The 25,201-nt window shown below is 42.2% G+C and overlaps 1 protein-coding gene across 1 annotated transcript in view; it reads right to left on the bottom strand.

Moving 5' to 3' along the window:
• Positions 1-25,201, bottom strand: part of LOC126094944 (synembryn-A) — a 128,203-nt gene that overhangs the window by 7,280 nt on the left and 95,722 nt on the right. The window contains exon 9 of the mRNA XM_049909595.1: positions 5,255-5,374. Within this exon, the coding sequence (XP_049765552.1) occupies positions 5,255-5,374 (120 nt within the window). The remainder of the gene's footprint in view (positions 1-5,254; positions 5,375-25,201) is intronic.

Below are 25,201 nucleotides of genomic sequence, written 5' to 3'. Positions count from 1 at the left end.
GTTAATGGCTCCATGTTATGAAGCCATTGGACAAGGATATAAATGTGGAAACTACATTAAGGAGACATACTAAAATTAATGGAATCTTCATGGGGCACTCATGGTGCAAAATATATGCACAAGCATACTACCTGCTGCCACTGCTGCTCTTAACATTTATTCCGTGCAATGTTATTCAAAGTGCAAAGATCAGGTGTACTGTGAAGCCCTACTGTTTATTTTGGCACAATTTGGTCACTGGACACAACACAGTAAAAAATATTTTGGCTGCCTCAAGATATTCTCTGTCCTAATCAGGTCATAGTGTCAGAGGCTGCTGCCTGCTCTTACTGCAAAGGGAGCCACTTTTTGATGATCCGGAGGTGTCTAAGCTTTCCATTGTCACCATTAACAGGTCAGAGACTAACGTCACCACAGGACTCACCTTCAAACAGCAAGTGTATATGAAATAAGATCTGCAGGCAAGAGTAAACTCACATGCTGTATTTTGGATGCCTTTATTAGCCAAAACCTGATTGACAGTCTAAACTTCAGAGGTTATTGACAGCTGGACATTGTTAAGTAGATGCACCAAATCATCTTTGATATTCATGTCTCACAGACTCAAATATCTCAAGCCAAGGAGCACATAAAAGAATGTTTATGTCACAGTCATTGGCTTTGACAGTTTATATTGTTTCATGAAAATATCTAACAGTGCCTAAGAATGTCAAGTTGACTCAAAATGTCAAATACCTACAGCTGGAAGATCCCAATGAGGGAACATATGATCTTCCTATAGACTTACTTACAAGAACAGATCACTATTGGGCGATAGTGGATGACACATCATAAACACGTATTTTTGAGCACTGTTATCCTTCAAACTCAGGTACATTTTCAGTAGAAATTATTCAAAAGTATTAATGAAGCACACCACTATTACCCACATTACCCTAGCTTTTAAAGAATCAAATGATGGCACCATTCATAGATTTTCAGACTTAGAAGCAATTGGAACCAGAACTAATCAAAAAAGATTAATGAGTGATACAGAGTTAGTGATCTTGGAACAGTTTCTTGTGTCCTACACACTTGAAGACTACATTTTTAAGGGCTTCTTAGGTAGATTATAATTGAAGTTTGATAAAACCACCAAGATGAATAAAGAAAACAAACTTACTGACTTATCAAGATTGATTATGAGTAACCACACAATATAAAAATTGTTTCATGTTAATTAATGCCAGGCCTGTGGATCTAGCGGTAGATTGCATGCCCTTAAACCAAGAGGTTGTGGAACTGAATCCTGGATGGACAACAGTAACTTTCAGACTGTCTTTCATTCAACGTTCACTTCCCAATGATGTGAGCACTCATCAGGAATGATACATGGTTCAGATTCCACTTTAAACTGTAGGACCCCTTTTCCTGATTGGATGACTGGCGTAGGTTTGGGACAGGAAAGTCACTGTAATGATGTCCAATTGAATGACTTGCACTTGGCCATTGAGCTGCATGCAAGTATTATTATTATTATTATTATTATTATTATTATTATTATAAGGGGTGTTCAATAAATAAAGGAAACTGAAGAAACAAGTTCGGCATGTTCATCACCACAAAAATTCATGCAAACTACTCCTTCATGACAATGTAAATCCTCACACAAGTCTGTGCACCCGAGACAAGCTCACAAAAACTTCATTGGACTGTTCTTCCTCACCCACCTTTCAGCCTGTATTTCATACCTGCCCCAATGAAGGATGCACTCTGTGGGAAGCAGTATGTGGATGATGGGGAGGTTATCGACACAGATGTTGGCTCCAACATAGACCAGTGGAGTGATACCATGCAGGCATACAGGTTCCCGCAGTAAAGTGGTGTAAGGCTGTCACGTTGAATGAAGGTTATGTTGGAAAATAGGGTTTTTTAGCCAAATGAGTAGCGAATAATATGATGTATCGAAATCTTGAACAAAATTATACTGCTTTCATAAAAATGTGTTGCATTACTTATTGAATGCCTATCATATTATTATTATTTCTATTTTTCTCAGACCTTAGGTCTGGTTAAAAATGGAAAGTGACGCGGACCTTCATCAAGCGTGACTTCCTTTTAACTGTACGGTATATGTTACATTGTATTTAGGAACTTTCGGGTTATTGAACACGTATCAATAATTATGGATTTCTGTAGTTGTATATATACGTTTGGATGTAGCTGTATTGCTTTGACATACTGGTGGATATTGTGTGGTATGACTCCTGTAGTTCACAGTATAATCGGTATAATGTCAACTTTATCCTGATGCCACATGTCCTTGACTTCCTCAGCCAGTTGGATGTATTTTTCAATTTTTTCTCCTGTTTTCTTCTGTATATTTGTTGTATTGGGTATGGATATTTTGATTAGTTGTGTTAATTTCTTCTTTTTATTGGTGAGTATGATGTCAGGTTTGTTATGTGGTGTTGTTTTATCTGTTACAATGGTTCTGTTCCAGTATAATTTGTATTCATCATTCTCCAGTACATTTTGTGGTGCATACTTGTATGTGGGAACGTGTTGTTTCATTAGTTTATGTTTTATGGCAAGTTGTTGATGTATTATTTTTGCTACATTGTCATGTCTTCTGGGGTATTCTGTATTTGCTAGTATTGTACATCCACTTGTGATGTGATCTACTGTTTCTATTTGTTGTTTGCAAAGTCTGCATTTATCTGTTATGGTATTGGGATCTTTAATAATATGCTTGCTGTAATATCTGGTGTTTATTGTTTGATCCTGTATTGCAATCATGAATCCTTCCGTCTCACTGTATATATTGCCTTTTCTTAGCCATGTGTTGGATGCGTCTTGATCGATGGGTGGCTGTGTTAGATGATACGGGTGCCTGCCATGTAGTGTTTTCTTTTTCCAATTTACTTTCTTCGTATCTGTTAATGTTATGTGATCTAAAGGGTTGTAGAAGTGGTTATGAAATTGCAGTGGTGTAGCCGATGTATTTATATGAGTGATGGCTTTGTGTATTTTGCTAGTTTCTGCTCGTTTTAGAAAGAATTTTCTTAAATTGTCTACCTGTCCATAATGTAGGTTTTTTATGTCGATGAATCCCCTTCCTCCTTCCTTTCTGCTTAATGTGAATCTTTCTGTTGCTGAATGTATGCGATGTATTCTATATTTGTGGCATTGTGATCGTGTAAGTGTATTGAGTGCTTCTAGGTCTGTGTTACTCCATTTCACTACTCCAAATGGGTAGGTCAATATTGGTATAGCATAAGTGTTTACAGCTTTTGTCTTGTTTCTTGCTGTCAATTCTGTTTTCAGTATTTTTGTTAGTCTTTGTCTATATTTTTCTTTTAGTTCTTCTTTAATATTTGTACTATCTAATTCTTATTTTTTGTCTGTAACCTAGATATTTATAGGCATCTGTTTTTTCCATCGCTTCTATGGAGTCACTGTGGTTATTCAATACGTAATCTTCTTGTTTAGTGTGTTTTCCCTTGACTATGCTATTATTATTATTATTATTATTATTTTAATTAATGTTTTCAAATTTTGCATACCTATTGTAAATGAAAGAGAGGACTACCATTATGAAGCATTGAAAGTTATTATTTACAGCCCCAAAAAGTTAATGTTTATGCACAGTTCCAAGGGGCAGGGTACTGCAACATTGTTAGCAAGAAACTATGAATGATGGAAAACTACAAACATAAAAACAAATAGAAGAGACAGTTGTTATTGTTTGTTGGCAGCAATCACGAGAATAGTGTTGTGTCTGAATGTGTTGGATAATTAGTCATATGTAGATAACAGGTACACAGTAAAATCTTTACAGTATCTAGAAATTAATACTGAAGTGAGTTTCACAGATTTTAATCAATTAGCTTAAACAAATTTTCCAGCTCTGCATAACTGCACAAGGTAATGAAGTAAAATAAATTGTGTTGCATCTTTTAAAGGAATGTCATGAAGTTCTATTTATCAGCTTAAACTAATAAAGTTATGCAATTAATTTTTGTCTGATTGCAGACAAATGTTAACAGTACTGGCACACATTGTAATCACCATGCCACAATACTGTAGTACACTGCTACGGGAGTCCTGCTCATCAATGAAATGGAGAATAATGTGGTACCTTGTTTTCTGCATTAGAAGGTGAATAAAGCTGCAACAATCCATGCGAAGTTCGTGGACATGTACAACAACAACACACAATCATATAACATGGTGAATCATATAACACGGTGGTTAGGTTGCACAGGTGCTATCAATGTGATCAAACAAGTCCAAATGATGGAGAACAAAGAGGCAGACCATCTCCTTGTGAAGAACTGGGAATTGCAAGAGACATACAAGCTCTGGTGCTTGATGGCTGCTATGTCACAATTCAAGAGGAAAAAATGAAAATCAATCACGGATCTTGCATAGCATCCTGACTGTGACAAAGGTTGCCACCTACTGGGTTCCAAAACTGTTCACACTCATTCTAAGAGGCTAATGAACAAGGTAGAAGCAGAAATGTTTAAGCTATGTCACGCCAATCTAGATGATTTCTTTTGCCAACTAATCATCATGAATGAGTGCTGGGTGTTTCATTATGACTGTGAGGTAAAACAGCACAGCACGCAATGGAAACTTGAATTTACCACCACCAAAAGAGGCAAAGACTACACCATCATTGGACAAAGAGATGCTGAGAGCATTCTAGGACTGCAATGGAGTGTTACTAAAAGATTATACTTTTGAAGAGCAAATGGACACAGGAACATGCTACCAAAACCTCCTGACAATGTTATTGGAGGCTATCAAGACGAAGTGTTGCAAGAAGTTGTCCTAGGGTGGTGTTTTAGCTCCTTGACAATGCTCCAACTCATTGAGTACAGGAGACAGTTGCACATGCTTTTTCTTTGAGCTATCAATTTTGCCTCACCCCCTGTATTCTTCTGACACAGCACCCAATGACTTCTTGTTATTTCCTCAGATGAGGAAATCACAGCATGGCACACTCTCCAAAATTTCACGGTGGAACATCTCCTGAATAGCCAAAATGTAGACTTCTACAACCAAGATCTTCACCAAGTCTATCCACCATTGGGAAAACTGTAGTACATTTAACAGTAAATATGCAGAGGAGGACTAACATCACTGCAAAGTTTCATACAGACAACTCGATTTTTTGAGAGGTATACCTAACCTAGCTGACACAAACAACCAACTGGACTACTGCTCCGACAAGTTTATTGCGAATGCAGTGAATGAGTCCACTTACCTCGTTAGTTGATCCATCATGTTAACAAGCTGCATGGCCTCATATTCTTTTTGTTCATCAGACATTCCAGCAGTTGGATCTGGTTTTGGTGGTTCATAGCAGCCAGTAACAGGATTCACACTAAGGAAATAATTCAAAAATTTTGTCATTACATTTTAAAATACTGACAGAACATATGGGGAAGGATGTTATCAGGCCTGGTAGGGTTGTAAACTAGGTCAGATAAACTGAACCACGAAATGGCTGTCATGCAAGAAAGAACACCAGACAATAATAGGAAAAACATGATGTAAATAAGGTGCATGGCACGTAAATAATGTTAAAGACTCAATTGGAATTATAATGAGAAGTCAAGTCAACTGAAAATCTTAAATAATTAAAAAAAATTTTTTTCCTGACCAAAAGTGAAAAACAAGTGCATAATTTTTCAATATAGTCTCCCTGTCATTCAAGACACTTCCTCCAGCATTTAGGAAGTCCATGGGATGGTGAAAAAAAAAAAAAAAAAAAATTCGTTCCTCCCATCACCTCTTTGAGTGATCCAGACATGTGGTAAAAACTCGGTGCAAGGTCCGATGTGTATGGAAGATGTAGCAGAGTATCAAAGTGCAGGTCATTGATGGCTGCAAGTGCTGCACGAGCAGTATGAGGCTGAGCATTGCCGTGTTGCAAAATGACACTTGTAGTCAGAAATCCATATCACTTTGATCTTATTGCAAGCTGAAGCTGACTTTTTAACATATTGGACTATGATGCACTGGTGATGGCGTTTCCTCTAGTTGTGTAGTGTTCCAAGACAAAACCTTGTTTATCCCAAAAGAGTGTCACAGCAGGTGCATCCGGGACTTCTTGGGTTTTGGTGATGAGGAATGGCACCATTTCTTGCTTGGGCTCTTTGTTTCAGGTTGGTGGTAGTTTCAGGTTGGTGGTAATATACTCAAGTTTAGTCTCCTGTAACAATTTTTATGAAGAAGCCATCATCTTCAGCTTCAAAGCAACATGGAAGTTCTTCAGTTCTGGCATGAGCTGCCGTGGCACCAATCTTGAACACACTTTGTGAAACTTAAGGTTGGTTGGTTGTTTCGGGGAAGGAGACCAGACAGCGAGGTCATCGGTCTCATCGGATTATGGAAGGACGGGGAAGGAAGTCGGCCGTGCCCTTTGAAAGGAACCATCCCGGCATTTGCCTGGAGCGATTTAGGGAAATCACGGAAAACCTAAATCAGGATGGCCGGACGCGGGATTGAACCGTCGTCCTCCCGAATGCGAGTCCAGTGTCTAACCACTGCGCCACCTCGCTCGGTTGAAACTTAAGTGCTTCATGAACGACGCCATGTGGTGAACTATACTAATGTTCAGATTTGTAGCTCTTTCATCCACAGCAACATGGCAATTTTCCATCACAATGGCTTCAACAGCTGCAGTTGACTCTCGTGTCACAATGCGGTGTGCCTGACCTGGATGCTGAGCATCTGTCACATAAGTTATGCCATTTCTACTCCACTTCACTTGCTGCAGCAATAGATATGCATCAGCATACTAGACCTTAACTCGCCAATGGAATTCACTAGGTTTCGAACCTTCACTGCTAGGTTTCGAACCTTCACTGCTCAGAAAACATATGAAAGAACGCTTTTCTTCCTTGGTGCACATCTTAAGTGGTGCAGCCATTTTGAACTTGTACTGTGTCTGTGTTTGGTTGTCTGTAGTGTGCTACCACATGTAGGTCATTCTTTACAACACTCGTAACAGTACTGACATCTTGCAGAAAATGATGTGAAATTTCGATTTTCAATTACACTTTTAAGGTTTTCATTTGACTCCCCCATGTAAAAGTACTACTGCTACTGACAAAAAACTTTTAAAAATGTCAACAAATCTTAATGAAAATAGAATGTATGACATACAGAACAATAAAACAGAACATTACGTTTGACACAAAAGAGATACTGGAAAAGCAAGTGCATATGGATAGGTGTTTGACTGTGAAATGAAAGGAGGTTGTAGTGTTTCGAGAATTTCTGCATAAATTCTAGAACCACTCGACCTACTACCTTCTTGAACACACAGTATTTTAGATGTGAGAGTGGGATGCTAGAAACCTACCTACTGCGAGTGACATGTTTGTGTGTGCAGGTGTGAAATCAGTCGCAAGCAGAAGGTAGACGTGGCCGACAAATGGCACTGACAAGTACTTGTCGGGCGATCCGTGGAAGTTCTAGTGAAAGTATAGGGAAGAACTGTGGAACTTCTAGGTTATTCCATGCTAATCGTATCAGTGACCATTGTTATAAATAACAAGAACAACTGAGACCCTGAAGTTTGAAAAAAAAAACTCTTATGTTGGATTTGCTGGAGGCAAGACGTATTTTACGATTTGTTTGTAATAGAGTTGTGGTTGTTAAGCTAACTCTTTGCTAAATGTACATAAAGCTGTTTCTAATGTGACATGATACGAGTGGCTTACAAGAAGTCCAATGTTTATGAGCGAAGAGTGAATTTTGCTCTTTATGAAGCTCAAATATACTGATAGTTATTTAAAAGTATTCTTCAAGTACATAATTATTACGCAAGTAGAGAGAGAGTCTTTAAAGTTCCCGTTACTAGCATCATTCTTCGGAGAAAAAGTTTATAGAGATTCCAGAAGCCGGCTATCCAGAGAAGAAGATCGGCTATGTACACCGAGTAAGTCGACTCGTATAAAAGAAGTGGGAAGTTTGCACATTCATTTCACACACTCTCATTCATCAAAAAGTTAGAATGTTGAGACCGGTGTGAAAGAACCGAAGGAAAAAAGGAATTCTGTGCCAAAAACGAGATAAGAAGTTATCATGCGTTGCCATAGCAACTGAGCATAATGAGACAAAAGAATCATTCCAAGAAATTGAATTAAGCCTAAAGTATCAGATGGAGAAAATTTGTGAACGTAAAAAAGGAGAAGATGTAAGAAAGTCACAATGTTAAAAACCAGAGAGAAGATCTCGACATATTAGACTAAGAAGAGATATGCCTAGAAGAAAATGACTAAGATCTGGTGCAGGGGGTATACAGCTCTCACACGCATCGCAGGGTCACAGTTGTGGAAACCAGCCTACATCCGACATCGCCGGCACCAACTGCTGTTCACTGGTACTGACCTGCCGTCACATCCGCTCCCCTACGCTGCGAGAAGTGTACGCCAGGTGAGTGAAAAACAAAACTTTAGTACCTTAGCAAGAAGTGATACAAACTATTGAGTGAACTTTATTAGTGTAGTTATTATACTTGAAGTTAAATGCTTACAAGGTCTAAAGCTTGTAAAAATATGGATAACGAACAGCAAGTTGGGGAAACTTCAGAACCAGTCATGGCTATGCAAATTAGTAAAAGAAGGGCCAGACTGGTCTGAATTGGTAAATGTAATCAAAACTCAATTAAATGAAGCCTTAAATGCTGAGTCCGCAGTTAAATGCTAAATTAGATGACCAGAGTACAACTTTAAATGCTAAATTAGATGGTCAGAGTGGAACTTTAAATGCTAAATTGGATGTTCAGTATGAAACTTTAGGATTGTTAAGTGTCAAGGTAGATTCACAAAGTAAAGAATTTAGTAACCTACTGGGTGTTTCAAAAATGACCGGTATATTTGAAACGGCAATAAAAACTAAACGAGCAGCGATAGAAATACACCGTTTGTTGCAATATGCTTGGGACAACAGTGCATTTTCAGGCAGACAAACTTTCGAAATTACAGTAGTTACAACTGTCAACAACAGATGGCGCTGCGGTCTGGGAAACTCTATAGTACGATATTTTCCACATATCCACCATGCGTAGCAATAATATGGCGTAGTCTCTGAATGAAATTACCCGAAACCTTTGACAACGTGTCTGGCGGAATGGCTTCACATGCAGATGAGATGTACTGCTTCAGCTGTTCGATTGTTCGGCCGTGCGATGTGGCCGGGCACCATCTTGCATAAACCACGAGGTGTTCGCAGTGTCGCCTAAGGCAGTTTGTACCGCCACAAATTCACGAAGAATGTCCAGATAGCGTGATGCAGTAATCGTTTTGGATCTGAAAAATGGGCCAATGATTCCTTTGGAAGAAATGGCGGCCCAGACCAGTACTTTTTGAGGATGCAGGGACGATGGGACTGCAACATGGGGCTTTTCGGTTCCCCATATGCGCCAGTTCTGTTTATTGACGAAGCCGTCCAGGTAAAAATAAGCTTTGTCAGTAAACCAAATGGTGCCCACATGCATATCGCCGTCATCAATCCTGTGCACTATATTGTTAGCGAATGTCTCTCGTGCAGCAATGGTAGCGGCGCTGAGGGGTTGCCGCGTTTGAATTTTGTATGGATAGAGGTGTAAACTCTGGCGCATGAGACGATACGTGGACGTTGGCGTCATTTGGACCGCAGCTGCAACACGGCAAACGGAAACCCGAGGCCGCTGTTGGATCACCTGCTGCACTAGCTGCGCGTTGCCCTCTGTGGTTGCCGTACGCGGTCGCCCTACCTTTCCAGCACGTTCATCCGTCACGTTCCCAGTCCGTTGAAATTTTTCAAACAGATCCTTTATTGTATCGCTTTTCGGTCCAACTTAATTTGACTACATTCCGTTATCTTCGTTTTGCTTTTGTTGATGTTCATCTTATATCCTCCTTTCAAGACACTATCCATTCTGTTCAACTGCTCTTCCAGGTCCTTTGCTGTCTCAGACAGAATTACAATGTCATTGGTAAACCTTCCAGGTCCTTTTCTGTCTCAGACAGAATTACAATGTCATCGGCAAACCTCAAATTTTTTATTTCTTCTCAATGGATTTTAATTCCTCCTCCAAATGTTTCTTCTGTTTCATTTACTGCTTGCTCAATATACAGAATGAATAACATTGGGGATAGGATACAGCCCTGTCTCACTCCCTTCCCAACCACTGCTTCCCTTTCATGCCCCTTGACTCTTATAACTGCCATCTGGTTTCTGTACAAATTGTAAATAGCCTTTTGTTCCCTGTATTTGACCCCCGCCACCTTCATAATTTGAAATAGAGTATTCCAGTCAACATTGGCAAAAGCTTTCTCCAAGTCTACAAATGCTAAGAATGTAGGTTTGTCTTTCCTTAATCTAGCTTCTAAGGTAAGTCGTAGGGTCAGTATTTCCTCATGTGTTCCAATATTTCTACAGAATCCAAGCTGATCTTCCCCGAGGTTGGTTTCTACCAGGTTTCCCATTCGTCTGTAAAGAATTCGTGTTAGTCTTTTGAAGCTGTGACTTATTAAACTGATAGTTCGATAATTTTCACACCTCTCAACACCTGCCTTATTTGGGATTGTAATTATTATATTTATCTTGAAGTCTGAGGGTATTTTGCTGTCTCATACACCTCGCTCACCAGATGGTAGAGTTTTATGATGGCTGGTTCTCCCAAGGCTATCAGTAGTTCAAGTGGAATGTTGTCTACTCCAGGGGACTTGTTTCGGCTCAGGCCTTTCAGTGCTCTGTCAAATTCTTCACACAGTATCATATCTTCCATTTCATCTTCATCTACATCCTCTTCCATTTCCATAATATTGCCCTCCACTACATCTCCCTTGTATAGGCCCTCTGTATACTCCTTCCACATTTCTGCTTTCCCTTCTTTGCTTAGAACTGTGTTTCCTTCTGAGCTCTTGAGTCCCGGAAAGTATAAGTGCCCCACTTGTGACAGTATACTTTCCGGGACTGGATCAGATTCTGAATGTGGCTCTCCAGCAGGGATACGACTTCCTCAAATCCTGCCCTGAAATGAGATCCATCCTTCATGAAATCCTCCCCACTCCACCAAGAGTGTCTTTCCGCCGTCCACCTAACCTTCATAACCTCTTAGTTCATCCCTATGAAATCCCCAAACCACCTTCCCTACCCTCTGGCTCCTACCCTTGTAACCGCCCCCGGTGTAAAACCTGTCCCATGCACCCTCCCACCACCACCTACTCCAGTCCTGTAACTCGGAAGGTGTACACAATCAAAGGCAGAGCCACGTGTGAAAGCACCCACGTGATCTACCAACTGACCTGCCTACACTGTGATGCATTCTATGTGGGAATGACCAGCAACAAACTGTCCATTCGCATGAATGGACACAGGCAGACAGTGTTTGTTGGTAATGAGGATCACCCTGTGGCTAAACATGCCTTGGTGCACGACCAGCACATCTTGGCGCAGTGTTACACCGTCCGGGTTATCTGGATACTTCCTACTAACACCAACCTATCCGAACTCCGGGGATGGGAACTTGCTCTTCAATATATCCTCTCTTCCCGTTATCCACCAGGCCTCAATCTCCGCTAATTTCAAGTTGCCGCCACTCATACCTCACCTACATTCAACAACATCTTTGCCTCTGCACTTCTGCCTCGACTGACATCTCTGCCCAAACTCTTTGTCTTTAAATATGTCTGCTTGTGTCTGTATATGTGTGGATGGATGTGTGTGTGTGTGCGAGTGTATACCCGTCCTTTTTTCCCCATAAGGTAAGTCTTTCCGCTCCCGGGACTGGAATGACTCCTTACCCTCTCCCTTAAAACCCACATCCTTTCGTCTTTCCCTCTCCTTCCCTCTTTCCTGATGAGGCAACAGTTTGTTGCGAAAGCTTGAATTTTGTGTGTATGTTTGTGTTCGTTTGTGTGTCTGTCGCCCTGCCAGCACTTTCATTTGGTAAGTCACATCATCTTTGTTTTTAGGTATATTTTTCCTTCGTGGAATGTTTCCTTCTATTATATATATATATATATATATATATATATATATATATATATATATATATATATATATATATATTAAAAAAAGCGCTGGCAGGTCGATAGACACACAAACATACACACAACATATTTTTCCCACGTGGAACGTTTCCCTCTATTATATATATATATATATATATATATATATATATATATATATACAGAAGGAAACATTCCACGAAGGAAAAATATACCTAAAAACAAAGATGATGTGACTTACCAAATGAAAGTGCTGGCAAGTCGACAGACACACAAACGAACACAAACATACACACAGAATTCAAGCTTTCGCAACAAATCCGAAACCTCTGTCCTATCCAAATCCGAAACCTCTGTCCTATCCAAATCCGAAACCTCTGTCCTATCCAAAGGCCTCACCTTCAGCCCCACTCCCAGATTCAACCAAACAGCCCTCGTCAAAGATTTACTGTCCTACACTCGTACTCTCTGCTGGAAGTATCACTTTGCCACGAAGAAAAATGATCCTAATCCTACCCCTAATGATCCAATTCCCCAAATTGAACCCTGACTGGAACAGTTCCGTCCTCCGTCACAGCGGGACCCACCTCCTCTTCCTCAAAATCACCCTCTCCAAACCTTCCAGGAATTTCTGACTTCCAGCCTTGCCTCTCAATCCTTCTTAAAAAACCAAATCCTACTCCCAACATCACCACTGCTGAAGCCCAGGCTATCCGTGATCTGAAGGCTGACCGGTCCATCGTCATTCTTCCGGCGGACAAGGGTTCCACGACCGTGGTACTTGATCGTCGGGAGTATGTGGCTGAGGGACTGCGTCAGCTTTCAGACAACACTACTTACAAAGTTTGCCAAGGTAATCCCATTCCTGATGTCCAGGCAGAGCTTCAAGGAATCCTCAGAACCTTAGGCCCCCTACAAAACCTCACCTGACTCCATCAACCTCCTGACCCCACCGACACCCCGCACCCCTACCTTCTTCCTAAAATTCACAAACCCAATCATCCCGGCCGCCCCATTGTAGCTGGTTACCAAGCCCCCACAGAACGTATCTCTGCCTACGTAGATCAACACCTTCAACCCATTACATGCAGTCTCCCATCCTTCATCAAAGACACCAACCACTTTCTCGAACGCCTGGAATCCTTACCCAATCCGTTACCCCCAGAAACCATCCTTGTAACCATTGATGCCACTTCCTTATACACAAATATCCCGCACGTCCAGGGCCTCGCTGCGATGGAGCACTTCCTTTCACGCCGATCACCTGCCACCCTACCTAAAACATCTTTCCTCATTACCTTAGCCAGCTTCATCCTGACCCACAACTTCTTCACTTTTGAAAACCAGACATACCAACAATTAAAGGGAACAGCCATGGGTACCAGGATGGCCCCCTCGTACGCCAACCTATTCATGGGTCGCTTAGAGGAAGCCTTCTTGGTTACCCAGGCCTGCCAACCCAAAGTTTGGTACAGATTTATTGATGACATCTTCATGATCTGGACTCACAGTGAAGAAGAACTCCAGAATTTCCTCTCCAACCTCAACTCCTTTGGTTCCATCAGATTCACCTGGTCCTACCCCAAATCCCATGCCACTTTCCTTGATGTTGACCTTCACCTGTCTAATGGCCAGCTTCACACGTCCGTCCACATCAAACCCACCAACAAGCAACAGTACCTCCATTACGACAGCTGCCACCCATTCCACATCAAACGGTCCCTTCCCTACAGCCTAGGTCTTCGTGGCAAACGAATCTGCTCCAGTCCGGAATCCCTGAAGCATTACACCAACAACCTGACAACAGCTTTCGCATCCCGCAACTACCCTCCCGACCTGGTACAGAAGCAAATAACCAGAGCCACTTCCTCATCCTCTCAAACCCAGAACCTCTCACAGAAGAACCACAAAAGTGCCCCACTTGTGACAGGATACTTTCCGGGACTGGATCAGATTCTGAATGTGGCTCTCCAGCAGGGATACGACTTCCTCAAATCCTGCCCTGAAATGAGATCCATCCTTCATGAAATCCTCCCCACTCCACCAAGAGTGTCTTTCCGCCGTCCACCTAACCTTCGTAACCTCTTAGTTCATCCCTATGAAATCCCCAAACCACCTTCCCTACCCTCTGGCTCCTACCCTTGTAACCGCCCCCGGTGTAAAACCTGTCCCATGCACCCTCCCACCACCACCTACTCCAGTCCTGTAACCCGGAAGGTGTACACAATCAAAGGCAGAGCCACGTGTGAAAGCACCCACGTGATTTACCAACTGACCTGCCTACACTGTGATGCACTCTATGTGGGAATGACCAGCAACAAACTGTCCATTCGCATGAATGGACACAGGCAGACAGTGTTTGTTGGTAATGAGCATCACCCTGTGGCTAAACATGCCTTGGTGCACGACCAGCACATCTTGGCGCAGTGTTACACCGTCCGGGTTATCTGGATACTTCCTACTAACACCAACCTATCCGAACTCCGGAGATGGGAACTTGCTCTTCAGTATATCCTCTCTTCCCGTTATCCACCAGGCCTCAATCTCCGCTAATTTCAAATTTCCGCAACTCATACCTCACCTGTCGTTCATCAACACCTTTGCCTCTGCACTTCTGCCTCGACTGACATCTCTGCCCAAACTCTTTGTCTTTAAATATGTCTGCTTGTGTCTGTATATGTGTGGATGGATATGTGTGTGTGTGCGAGTGTATACCCGTCCTTTTTTCCCCCTAAGGTAAGTCTTTCCGCTCCCGGGACTGGAATGACTCCTTACCCTCTCCCTTAAAACCCACATCCTTTCGCCTTTCCCTCTCCTTCCCTCTTTCCTGATGAGGCAACCGTTGGTTGCGAAAGCTAGAATTTTGTGTGTATATTTGTGTGTCTATCGACCTGCCAGTGCTTTTGTTTGGCAAGTCTCATCATCTTTTTTTTTAGATATATTTTCCCCACGTGGAATGTTTCCCTCTCTCTCTCTCTCTCTCTCTCTCTCTCTCTCTCTCTCTCTCTCTCTCTATATATATATATATATATATATATATATATATATATATATAAAGAAAGATGATGAGACTTACCAAACAAAAGCGCTGGCAGGTCGATAGACACACAAACAAACACAAACATACACACAAAAATCTAGCTTTCGCAACCAACAGTTGCCTCGTCAGGAAAGAGGGAAGGAGAAGGAAAGACAAAAGGATATGGGTTTTAAGGGAGAGGGTAAGGAGTCATTCCAATCCCGGGAGCGGAAAGACTTACCTTAGGGGGAAAAAAGGACAGGTATACACTCGCACACACACACATATCCATCCGCATATACACAGACACAAGCAGACATTTGTAAAGGCAAAGAGTTTGGGCAGAGATGTCAGTCGGGACGGAAGTACAGAGGCAAAGATGATGTTGAAAGACAGGTGAGGTATGAGCGGCGGCAGATTGAAATTAGAAATTAGCGAAGATTGAGGCCTGGCGGATAGCGAGAAGAGAGGATATGCTGAAGGGCAAGTTCCCATCTCCGGAGTTCAGACAGGTTGGTGTTAGTGGGAAGTATCCAGATAACCCGGACGGTGTAACACTGTGCCAAGATGTGCTGGCCGTGCACCAAGGCATGTTTAGCCACAGGGTGATCCTCATTACCAACAAACACTGTCTGCCTGTGTCCATTCATGCGAATGGACAGTTTGTTGCTGGTCATTCCCACATAGAACGCTTCACAGTGTAGGCAGGTCAGTTGGTAAATCACGTGGGTGCTTTCACACGTGGCTCTGCCTTTGATCGTGTACACCTTCCGGGTTACAGGACTGGAATAGGTGGTGGTGGGAGGGTGCATGGGACAGGTTTTACACCGGGGGCGGTTACAGGGGTAGGAGCCAGAGGGTAGGGAAGGTGGTTTGGGGATTTCATGGGGATGAACTAAGAGGTTACGAAGGTTAGGTGGACGGCGGAAAGACACTCTTGGTGGAGTGGGGAGGATTTCATGAAGGATGGATCTCATTTCAGGGCAGGATTTGAGGAAGTCGTATCCCTGCTGGAGAGTCACATTCAGAATCTGATCCAGTCCCGGAAAGTATCCTGTCACAAGTGGGGCACTTTTGGGGTTCTTCTGTGGAAGGTTCCGGGTTTGAGGAGATGAGGAAGTGGCTCTGGTTATTTGCTTCTGTACCAGGTCGGGAGGGTAGTTACGGGATGCAAAAGCTGTTTTCAGGTTGTTGGTGTAATGATTCAAGGATTCCGGACTGGAGCAGATTCGTTTGCCACGAAGACCTAGGCTGTAGGGAAGGGACCGTTTGATGTGGAATGGGTGGCAGCTGTCATAATGGAGGTACTGTTGCTTGTTGGTGGGTTTGATGTGGACGGACGTGTGAAGCTGGCCATTGGACAGGTGGAGGTCAACGTCAAGGAAAGTGGCATGGGATTTAGAGTAGGACCAGGTGAATCTGATGGAACCAAAGGAGTTGAGGTTGGAGAGGAAATTCTGGAGTTCTTCTTCACTGTGAGTCCAGATCATGAAAATGTCATCAATAAATCTGTACCAAACTTTGGGTTGGCAGGCCTGGGTAACCAAGAAGGCTTCCTCTAAGCGACCCATGAATAGGTTGGTGTACGAGGGGGCCATCCTGGTACCCATGGCTGTTCCCTTTAATTGTTGGTATGTCTGGCCTTCAAAAGTGAAGAAGTTGTGGGTCAGGATGAAGCTGGCTAAGGTAATGAGGAAAGAGGTTTTAGGTAGGGCGGCAGGTGATCGGCGTGAAAGGAAGTGCTCCATCGCAGCGAGGCCCTGGACATGCGGAATATTTGTGTATAAGGAAGTGGCATCAATGGTTACAAGGATGGTTTCCGGGGGTAAGAGACTGGGTAGGGATTCCAGGCGTTCGAGAAAGTGGTTGGTGTCTTTGATGAAGGATGGGAGACTGCATGTAATGGGTTGAAGGTGTTGATCTACGTAGGCAGAGATGCGTTCTGTGGGGGCTTGGTAACCAGCTACAATGGGACGGCCGGGATGATTGGGTTTGTGAATTTTGGGAAGAAGGTAGAAGGTAGGGGTGTGGGGTGTTGGTGGGGTCAGGAGGTTGATGGAGTCAGGTGAAAGGTTTTGTAGGGGGCCTAAGGTTCTGAGGATTCCTTGAAGCTCCGCCTGGACATCCGGAATGGGATTACCATGGCAAACTTTGTAAGTAGTGTTGTCTGAAAGCTGACACAGTCCCTCAGCCACGTACTCCCGACGATCAAGTACCACAGTCGTGGAACCCTTGTCCGCCGGAAGAATGACGATGGATTGGTCAGCCTTCAGATCACGGATAGCCTGGGCTTCAGCAGTGGTGATGTTGGGAGTATGATTAAGGTTTTTTAAGAAGGATTGAGAGGCAAGGCTGGAAGTCAGAAATTCCTGGAAGGTTAGGAGAGGGTGATTTTGAGGAAGAGGAGGTGGGTCCCGCTGTGACGGAGGACGGAACTGTTCCAGGCATGGTTCAATTTGGATAGTATCTTGGGGAGTTGGATCATTAGGAGTAGGATTAGGATCATTTTTCTTCGTGGCAAAGTGATATTTCCTGCAGAGAGTACGGGTGTAGGACAGTAAATCTTTGACAAGGGCTGTTTGGTTAAATCTGGGAGTCGGGCTGAAGGTGAGGCCTTTGGATAGGACAGAGGTTTCGGATTGGGAGAGAGGTTTGGAGGAGAGGTTAACTACTGAATTGGGGTGTTGTGGTTCCAGATTGTGTTGATTGGAATTTTGAGGTTTTGGAGGGAGTGGAGCTGGAAGTGGGAGATTGAGTAGATGGGAGAGACTAGGTTTGTGTGCAATGAGAGGAGGTTGAGGTTTGCTGGAATGGTTGTGAAGGGTGAGTGAGTTGCCTTTCCGGAGGTGGGAAACCAGGAGATTGGATAGTTTTTTAAGGTGGAGGGTGGCATGCTGTTCTAATTTGCGGTTGGCCTGAAGGAGGATGCTCTGAACAACCGGTGTGGATGTGGGAGAGGAAAGATTGAGGACTTTTATTAGGGACAGGAGTTGATGGGTGTGTTGCTTGGCTGAGTGGATGTGTAGGTGAAGGATTAGGTGGGTGAGGGCAATGGATTGTTCGGTTTGGAACTGGTATAGGGACTGATGGAAAGAAGGGTTGCAGCCAGAGATGGGAACTTTAAGTGTGAGGCCTTTGGGGGTGATGCCAAATGTCAGACAAGCCTGAGAAAATAAAATATGGGAGTGTAATCTGGCTAGGGCGAAGGCATGTTTGCGGAGGGAATGTAAATAAAACTTAATGGGGTCGTTGTGGAGGTGTTGTGAGGGTGACATGGTACTAGAAGGTGGAAAGTGGAACACGAGGCTGAAATGAAAATGAAAATAAATATAAAAATATATGGGGAGAGATAAAGGTAAAACTAGAAATCAAATGGAGATCTGGTGTGAAAAAAGGCGAAAAAGGGTTGGTTAGAGCTGGGCTATGTTGATCCTATGGTGAACTTGTGTAGGTAGATAATGATGTGCATAAAGGTTAGGTGGTTGTGTTGCCGCCAAAACACGTTAAAGGGTGGAGAAATACGGGAAAATTTCGAAAAAACTACGTGAGGATGTATTAAAAGGGTGGTTTGGTGGTGGCAGATTATGGAAATGAAGCTAAAAATTGTCTGATGAAGAAATAATGACGTTAAAACCTGTGGGAAGCGGCTAAAAATGATCGATGATGTGAGAAAAACGGAAATGGAAATAAAGCAAAAGATATTAAAACTGGCCGAAAAGGTTGTTTAATAGCTGAAAGGAACTGTTTGTGAACTGGAAACGGCGGATTTTATAGCAGCGGTAGTGTTGAAAGCGGAAAAAAAAATTTTTGGTTATGGTTTGGAAGTGGGTTACGTATTATTACGTATTATTGAGTATATATCGGCGGGATAAAATTGTATACTGGATTACGGTAAAAAAGGAGAAGGTGAATAGAAAGTAAAACTGATGGCAAAAACAGAAGGAGGAAATAAGAAGACAGAAAAGACTACGAAATGTAACAGTAACAGTAACAATAACAATAACAAACGTGATTGTTGGGTTCAAATTAATGATATGAATATAATAGAGGGAAACATTCCACGTGGGAAAAATATAATTAAAAAGAAAGATGATGAGACTTACCAAACAAAAGCGCTGGCAGGTCGATAGACACACAAACAAACACAAACATACACACAAAAATCTAGCTTTCGCAACCAACGGTTGCCTCGTCAGGAAAGAGGGAAGGAGAAGGAAAGACAAAAGGATATGGGTTTTAAGGGAGAGGGTAAGGATTCATTCCAATCCCGGGAGCGGAAAGACTTACCTTAGGGGGAAAAAAGGACAGGTATACACTCGCACACACACACACACATATCCATCCGCATATACACAGACACAAGCAGACATTTGTAAAGGCCTTTACAAATGTCTGCTTGTGTCTGTGTATATGCGGATGGATATGTGTGTGTGTGCGCGAGTGTATACCTGTCCTTTTTTCCCCCTAAGGTAAGTCTTTCCGCTCCCGGGATTGGAATGACTCCTTACCCTCTCCCTTAAAACCCATATCCTTTTGTCTTCCCTTCTCCTTCCCTCTTTCCTGACGAGGCAACCGTTGGTTGCGAAAGCTAGATTTTTGTGTGTATGTTTGTGTTTGTTTGTGTGTCTATCGACCTGCCAGCGCTTTTGTTTGGTAAGTCTCATCATCTTTCTTTTTAATTATATTTTTCCCACGTGGAATGTTTCCCTATATATATATATATATATATATATATATATTTACAAATGTCTGCTTGTGTCTGTGTATATGCGGATGGATATGTGTGTGTGTGTGTGTGTGTGTGTGTGTGTGTGTGTGTGTGCGCGCGCGCGAGTGTATACCTGTCCTTTTTTCCCCCTAAGGTAAGTCTTTCCGCTCCCGGGATTGGAATGACTCCTTACCCTCTCCCTTAAAACCCAAATCCTTTTGTCTTTCCCTCTCCTTCCCTCTTTCCTGACGAGGCAACCGTTGGTTGCGAAAGCTAGAATTTTGTGTGTATGTTTGTGTTTGTTTGTGTGTCTATCGACCTGCCAGCGCTTTTGTTTGGTAAGTCTCATCATCTTTCTTTATATATATATATATATATATATATATTGTTTTGTTTGGTAAAGAAGGAAACATTCCTCTTTCCTGATGAGGCAACCGTTGGTTGCGAAAGCTAGAATTTTGTGTGTATGTTTGTGTTTGTTTGTGTGTCTATCGACGTGCCAGCGCTTTCATTTGGTAAGTCACATCATCTTTGTTTATATATCCAGTGTCTCCAGGCCTCTTCCATGTACACAGCCTTCTTTCACGCTTCTTAAACCAAGTGTTAGCTATGATTACGTTATGCTCTGTGCTAAATTCTACCAGGTGGCTTCCTCTTTCATTCCTTACCCCCATTCCATATTCACCAACTACTTTCCTTCTCTTCCTTTTCCTCTATTGGATTCCAGTCCTCAATGACTTTTAAACTGTCATCTCCCCTCACTATCTGAATGATTTCTTTTATCTCATCATACATTTCTTCAGTCTCTTCGTCATTTGCAAAGCTGGTTGGCATATAAACTTGTACAGGGTGTATACGCAGACAAGGAAAAAGAAATTCCTGGATTTTTCCAAGATCTCCCGGTTAAAAATACATTTTCTCCTGGGTGAAAATACACTTTTTCCGTATTAAGTGACAGTATACTTTCCGTTGGAACTGTAAAACTTATCAATCGTTTGAATGGATATAGTTTTATACAGCAGCGTCAAATTTCTCGGCACTTTAGTAAATGAAACACTGGGGGGAAAAGCACGTTTTGGAAAGATCTTTGATATGCAGCAACAAGTACGCTACATATTTTTGTGTTAAAGTTAATGGTGTAAGTTACTATACAGAGTGTTGCCACAAAAAAAGGAAAGCTCCCGCATATAATACTTGTCTCGAAGATTAATAAGCTACAAGAGAAGCTAAGCTTTCACCTATAATGTTGATCTGTTTAGGACATGTTATCCTTTAAGATAAATCTCACAAATACGCCAGTAAAATTTTTAATACCGATATAAATCTGCTCAAAATTTTTCTAAATGGCTCATTATCAAAGAGTTGATTTTTAAATGAGGCAAATGCTCTGTGATTTAAGAAATTCATCGTACATTCTCACACATAGTTCATCTTGCATAAAAGGAAATTTACTTTGAAAATAACGCTTTTCGAAACACAATTTGCAATATTTATCCGCGACCAGTTAGAAATATATGTACTTTAGCATTTGCCAGAGAGCGCCAGATAAAGAGGCGTCACCGCGCTTGTGCAGCTACGGTGACGTAGGAACCCCGTATGTTCATACATGTGAAATATTCAAAGATGTTACTTACATAATGTCATAAAAGAAACAAGACATCAGAGGATGCTCCAAGAGCGTCGGAATTTCGTGAACCATACTAAAATGCATAGTTCGCCTTAAAGCGCACATTCGTATGTCCAGATTCCCAATGACGTAGGCCTCGACCTGATATTAAGCTTTTCGGTATGGTGTTTGAGACGTAAATTTTCTTGGAGTACCAGTACTGTATTATCTCATGTTTGGTTCTTTATTATGTCATAATGCCATACGTGCTAGAAGATGAAAACGTGCACTTGAAATGTAGCGAACAGTAGAAGCTAGCCAATAGTGTGGAATTAAACACTTCGTTTCAAATGAATTTACTGTCTCAGCAGGGAAGCTTAATAAAAGCCAAATTTCTTTAGCAAACAGACAAAAATTGTTCTCCAAGGCGATTAATGCTTGACTGTCAGAAAGGTGGAAATAAAATAAAATCTGAAACTAGTAACATATTTTAGCCTTCCTTAATTATGTGAATGTATTTTAATTCACTTGATAGCTCCCAGCCACAGAAATCCGTCTTGTTTTCATTTGACATGAGAGCAGTAAATGAAGAGGAAACAGAAAAATCACTAGATGTAAACATTGGCCACGTAGACTCCCCCCCCCCCCCCCCCCCCCCCCCCCCCTCCCACACACACATAACTCAGAATGCTCTGAGGACCATGACGTCAAAAAAGAAAAAAAAGCTTTTCAAAAGTAAGTTCATTTTGTAGCGCACATCTTTCTGGGGAGTCTGATACATAAAACATATATCTTCGAGGAAATGTAATACACGTTATTTGGTCTTTAGTGTGCTGAAGTGCAGTGCCACACCTTTTCAAACAACATTCCTATACTGCACGTTACTGTATTTCACTCTGTGGAACTCAAACATGTATATTTTGCAATGGATGCCATCAAACTATTTCAGGACAGTGGAAATTAAAATGTCCTGTAGTGCCTCTCCTGCTACCAGGCGGCTGGTTTGACATCCTGTCCCTCTAAAAAAATAAGAAAAAGTCGCAATTAATACCTGATGGGATTATTTGTAACCGGGATAACAGGAAGTCTTCAGAAAATCTGGACTCTTTATTGCCTATTAGCTAATAACTTGCTCTTCTGTGTGACATACAATTAAATATAGGATACCTAAAACCAGTAAATACAAGAGACAAACAAGACAGTACACATTTCTTCAATCCTTAGGTCCTAGCGATTTTTCTCTCTAATCTTGCTGCAGCTTTACATTGCCGCGGTGGACGAGCGGTTCTAGGCGCTTCAGTCTGGAATCACGCCACTGCTGCGGTCGCAGGTTCGAATCCTACCTCGGGCATGGATGTGTGTGACGTCCTTAGGTTAATTAGGTTTAAGTAGGGGACTGATGACCTCAAATGTTAAGTCTCATAGTACTTAGAGCTATTTGAAATTTTTTTTTTTTTTTCAGGGCGTGCTTTCCTTTGTGCGAAAGAATTATTACCTCATCAAAGTTCGTCAAACGTTTTGCTACACGAAAAATAGAATTCTCGTCGTCTAATACTGAAAACCGAATCAACCACATAAACAAGCAGCAGTTGGCATTCACCACTTCGGCTTTATTCCGCTCAACTCGTATAGCCCCGTCCAGTTCTGTCTGCAGAAAAGTTCATTTCTAGATGCGACGAGGGTTACCGTGGCAGAGACGTCACGTACACTATACATGCATTCAGAAATCAACTTAGAATGTGTTCAAAAATGTCCAAAAACCAGCAGGGGTGCGTTTCAAAATCATATGAATAATCGATAAACCGACGTGTGCTGGATGCTAGGTGTTTTGTGAAACAAGCTTTTTTTCCTCAATAATATAGATTTGTCCCCTACCCCTGAAACTGCCGCCCAGTTGAGATACCATGGTTTGCAGCCCCCCCCCCCCCCCCACTAGATCTGAGCCTGGTGCGCATACGTGGATCTGGCAGCTTGGGAGCGCCAGTAAAATTTTTCTGGGTACCCCATGTGGATGGTTACTGCTTTTGCTGCTTACACAGCCAACAGCCACATTTAGGTATTACTCATATGCGACTCAACTGCCCGTGTGCATGAGCCCACTCGTAACTGCTTAAATGAATCTAATGTAAACAGTTGTGACGTCACGTTCATCGAATGCAATTTGTTGTTACGAAGCACTGAGTAGTCTTCCTAAAGCGTTTGACACATTTTGCTGTTGGCAGACGCTTGTACGTGCACTGTGTTATTTTATATGGCGCATTTCCTTTGGAATTTAAGTTTTATTTTCGTTTTTTTTTTTCTCTCGTTGATGTTTTAATGCTGCAGTATTAGTCTGCAGTAGCCGGGTACAGTAATATCCTTTGTTAGCGTATCGCTTTGCACCAGTCAAAATTACAAAAATTTAACTGAAAACTAAAAGAATGAAAAATTCCTGGAATTCAAAAAAATTCCCAGGTTTTTCCCAGTTTTCTCCTAGATGAAAAAATTCCCGGGTTTTTCCCAGATCTCCTGGTTGTCCCGGATCATATACACCCTGTTGTACTACTGTAGTAGGCATGGGCTTCGTGTCTATCTTGGCCACATGAAGGCATTCACTATGCTGTTTGTAGTAGCTTACCCGCACTCCTTTTTTTATTCATTATTAAATCTGCTCCTGCATTACCCCTATTTGATTTTGTATTTATAACCCTGTATTCGCCTGGCCAGAAGTCTTGTTCCACCTGCCACCGAACTTCATTAATTCCCACAATATCTAACTTTAACCTATCCATTTCCCTTTTTAAATTTTCTAATCTACCTGCCCGATTAAGGGATCTGACATTCCACGCTCCGATCCGTAGAACGCCAGTTTTCCTTCTCCTGATAACAACGTCCTCTTGAGTAGTCCCCGCCCGGAGATCCGAACGGGGGACTATTTTACCTTCGGAATATTTTACCCAAGAGGACGCCATCATCATTTAACCATACAGTAAAGCTGCATGCCCTTGGGAAAAATTACGGCTGTAGTTTCCCACTGCTTTCAGCCATTAGCAGTACCAGCACAGCAAGGCCGATATGGTTAATGTTACAAGGCCAGATCAGTCAATCATCCAGACTGTTGCCCCTGCAACTACTGAAAAGGCTGCTGCTTCAGAAACCACACGTTTGTCTGGTCTCTCAACAGATACCCTTCCGTTGTGGTTGCACCTACGGTACGGCCACCTGTGTCACTGAGGCATGCAAGCCTCCCCACCAACGGCAAGGTCCATGGTTCATTTGCCACTGCTTTATCTACATTACTTTCACTTACTGTTTGTCCTTGTTCATGCAGGAGCATGATTTCCACAATTAACACATATTACACACGGGTAATGCCAAAAGTAAGATCTTCTATTTTTATATAAGTACATAGACCTGGTTATTTCTACAACGGTTTACATCAGTTTACAGCTTTAACATTTATCTATTTTTTGATATAATCACCATTTCTGTTGATGCAATTTTGTAGACGCTGCGACAGTTTTTGTATGCCCATGTCATACCAGTTCGCCGCCATGCTGTTCCGAAAGTTATGAAACTCTTCTTTCACCTCATTGTTGGAGCTGAATCGCTTTCAGGCCAAATGTTCTTTTAACCTAGGGAACAGGTGATAGTCACTGGGTGCCAAGTCAAGGCTATAGGATGGGTGGGTGATTATGTTCCACTGAAACTGTTGCAGGAGAGCAACGGTTTGCTGAGTGATGTGTGGGTGAGCGTTGTCACGGAGAATGTGTACGCCCTTGTTCAACATTCCTCTTCTCCGGTTCTGAATTGCCCGTTTGAGTTTTTTCAGAGTCTCACAGTACCTGTCAGCGTTAATTGTGATCCCAGCGATATGGCTCCGATGACAA

The sequence above is a fragment of the Schistocerca cancellata genome, chromosome 8 (assembly GCF_023864275.1).
Source record: "Schistocerca cancellata isolate TAMUIC-IGC-003103 chromosome 8, iqSchCanc2.1, whole genome shotgun sequence".
Taxonomy (NCBI): Eukaryota; Metazoa; Arthropoda; class Insecta; order Orthoptera; family Acrididae; genus Schistocerca; species Schistocerca cancellata.
Note: the sequence above shows the minus strand (reverse complement) of the source record. Positions and strands in the feature narration are given on the sequence as shown.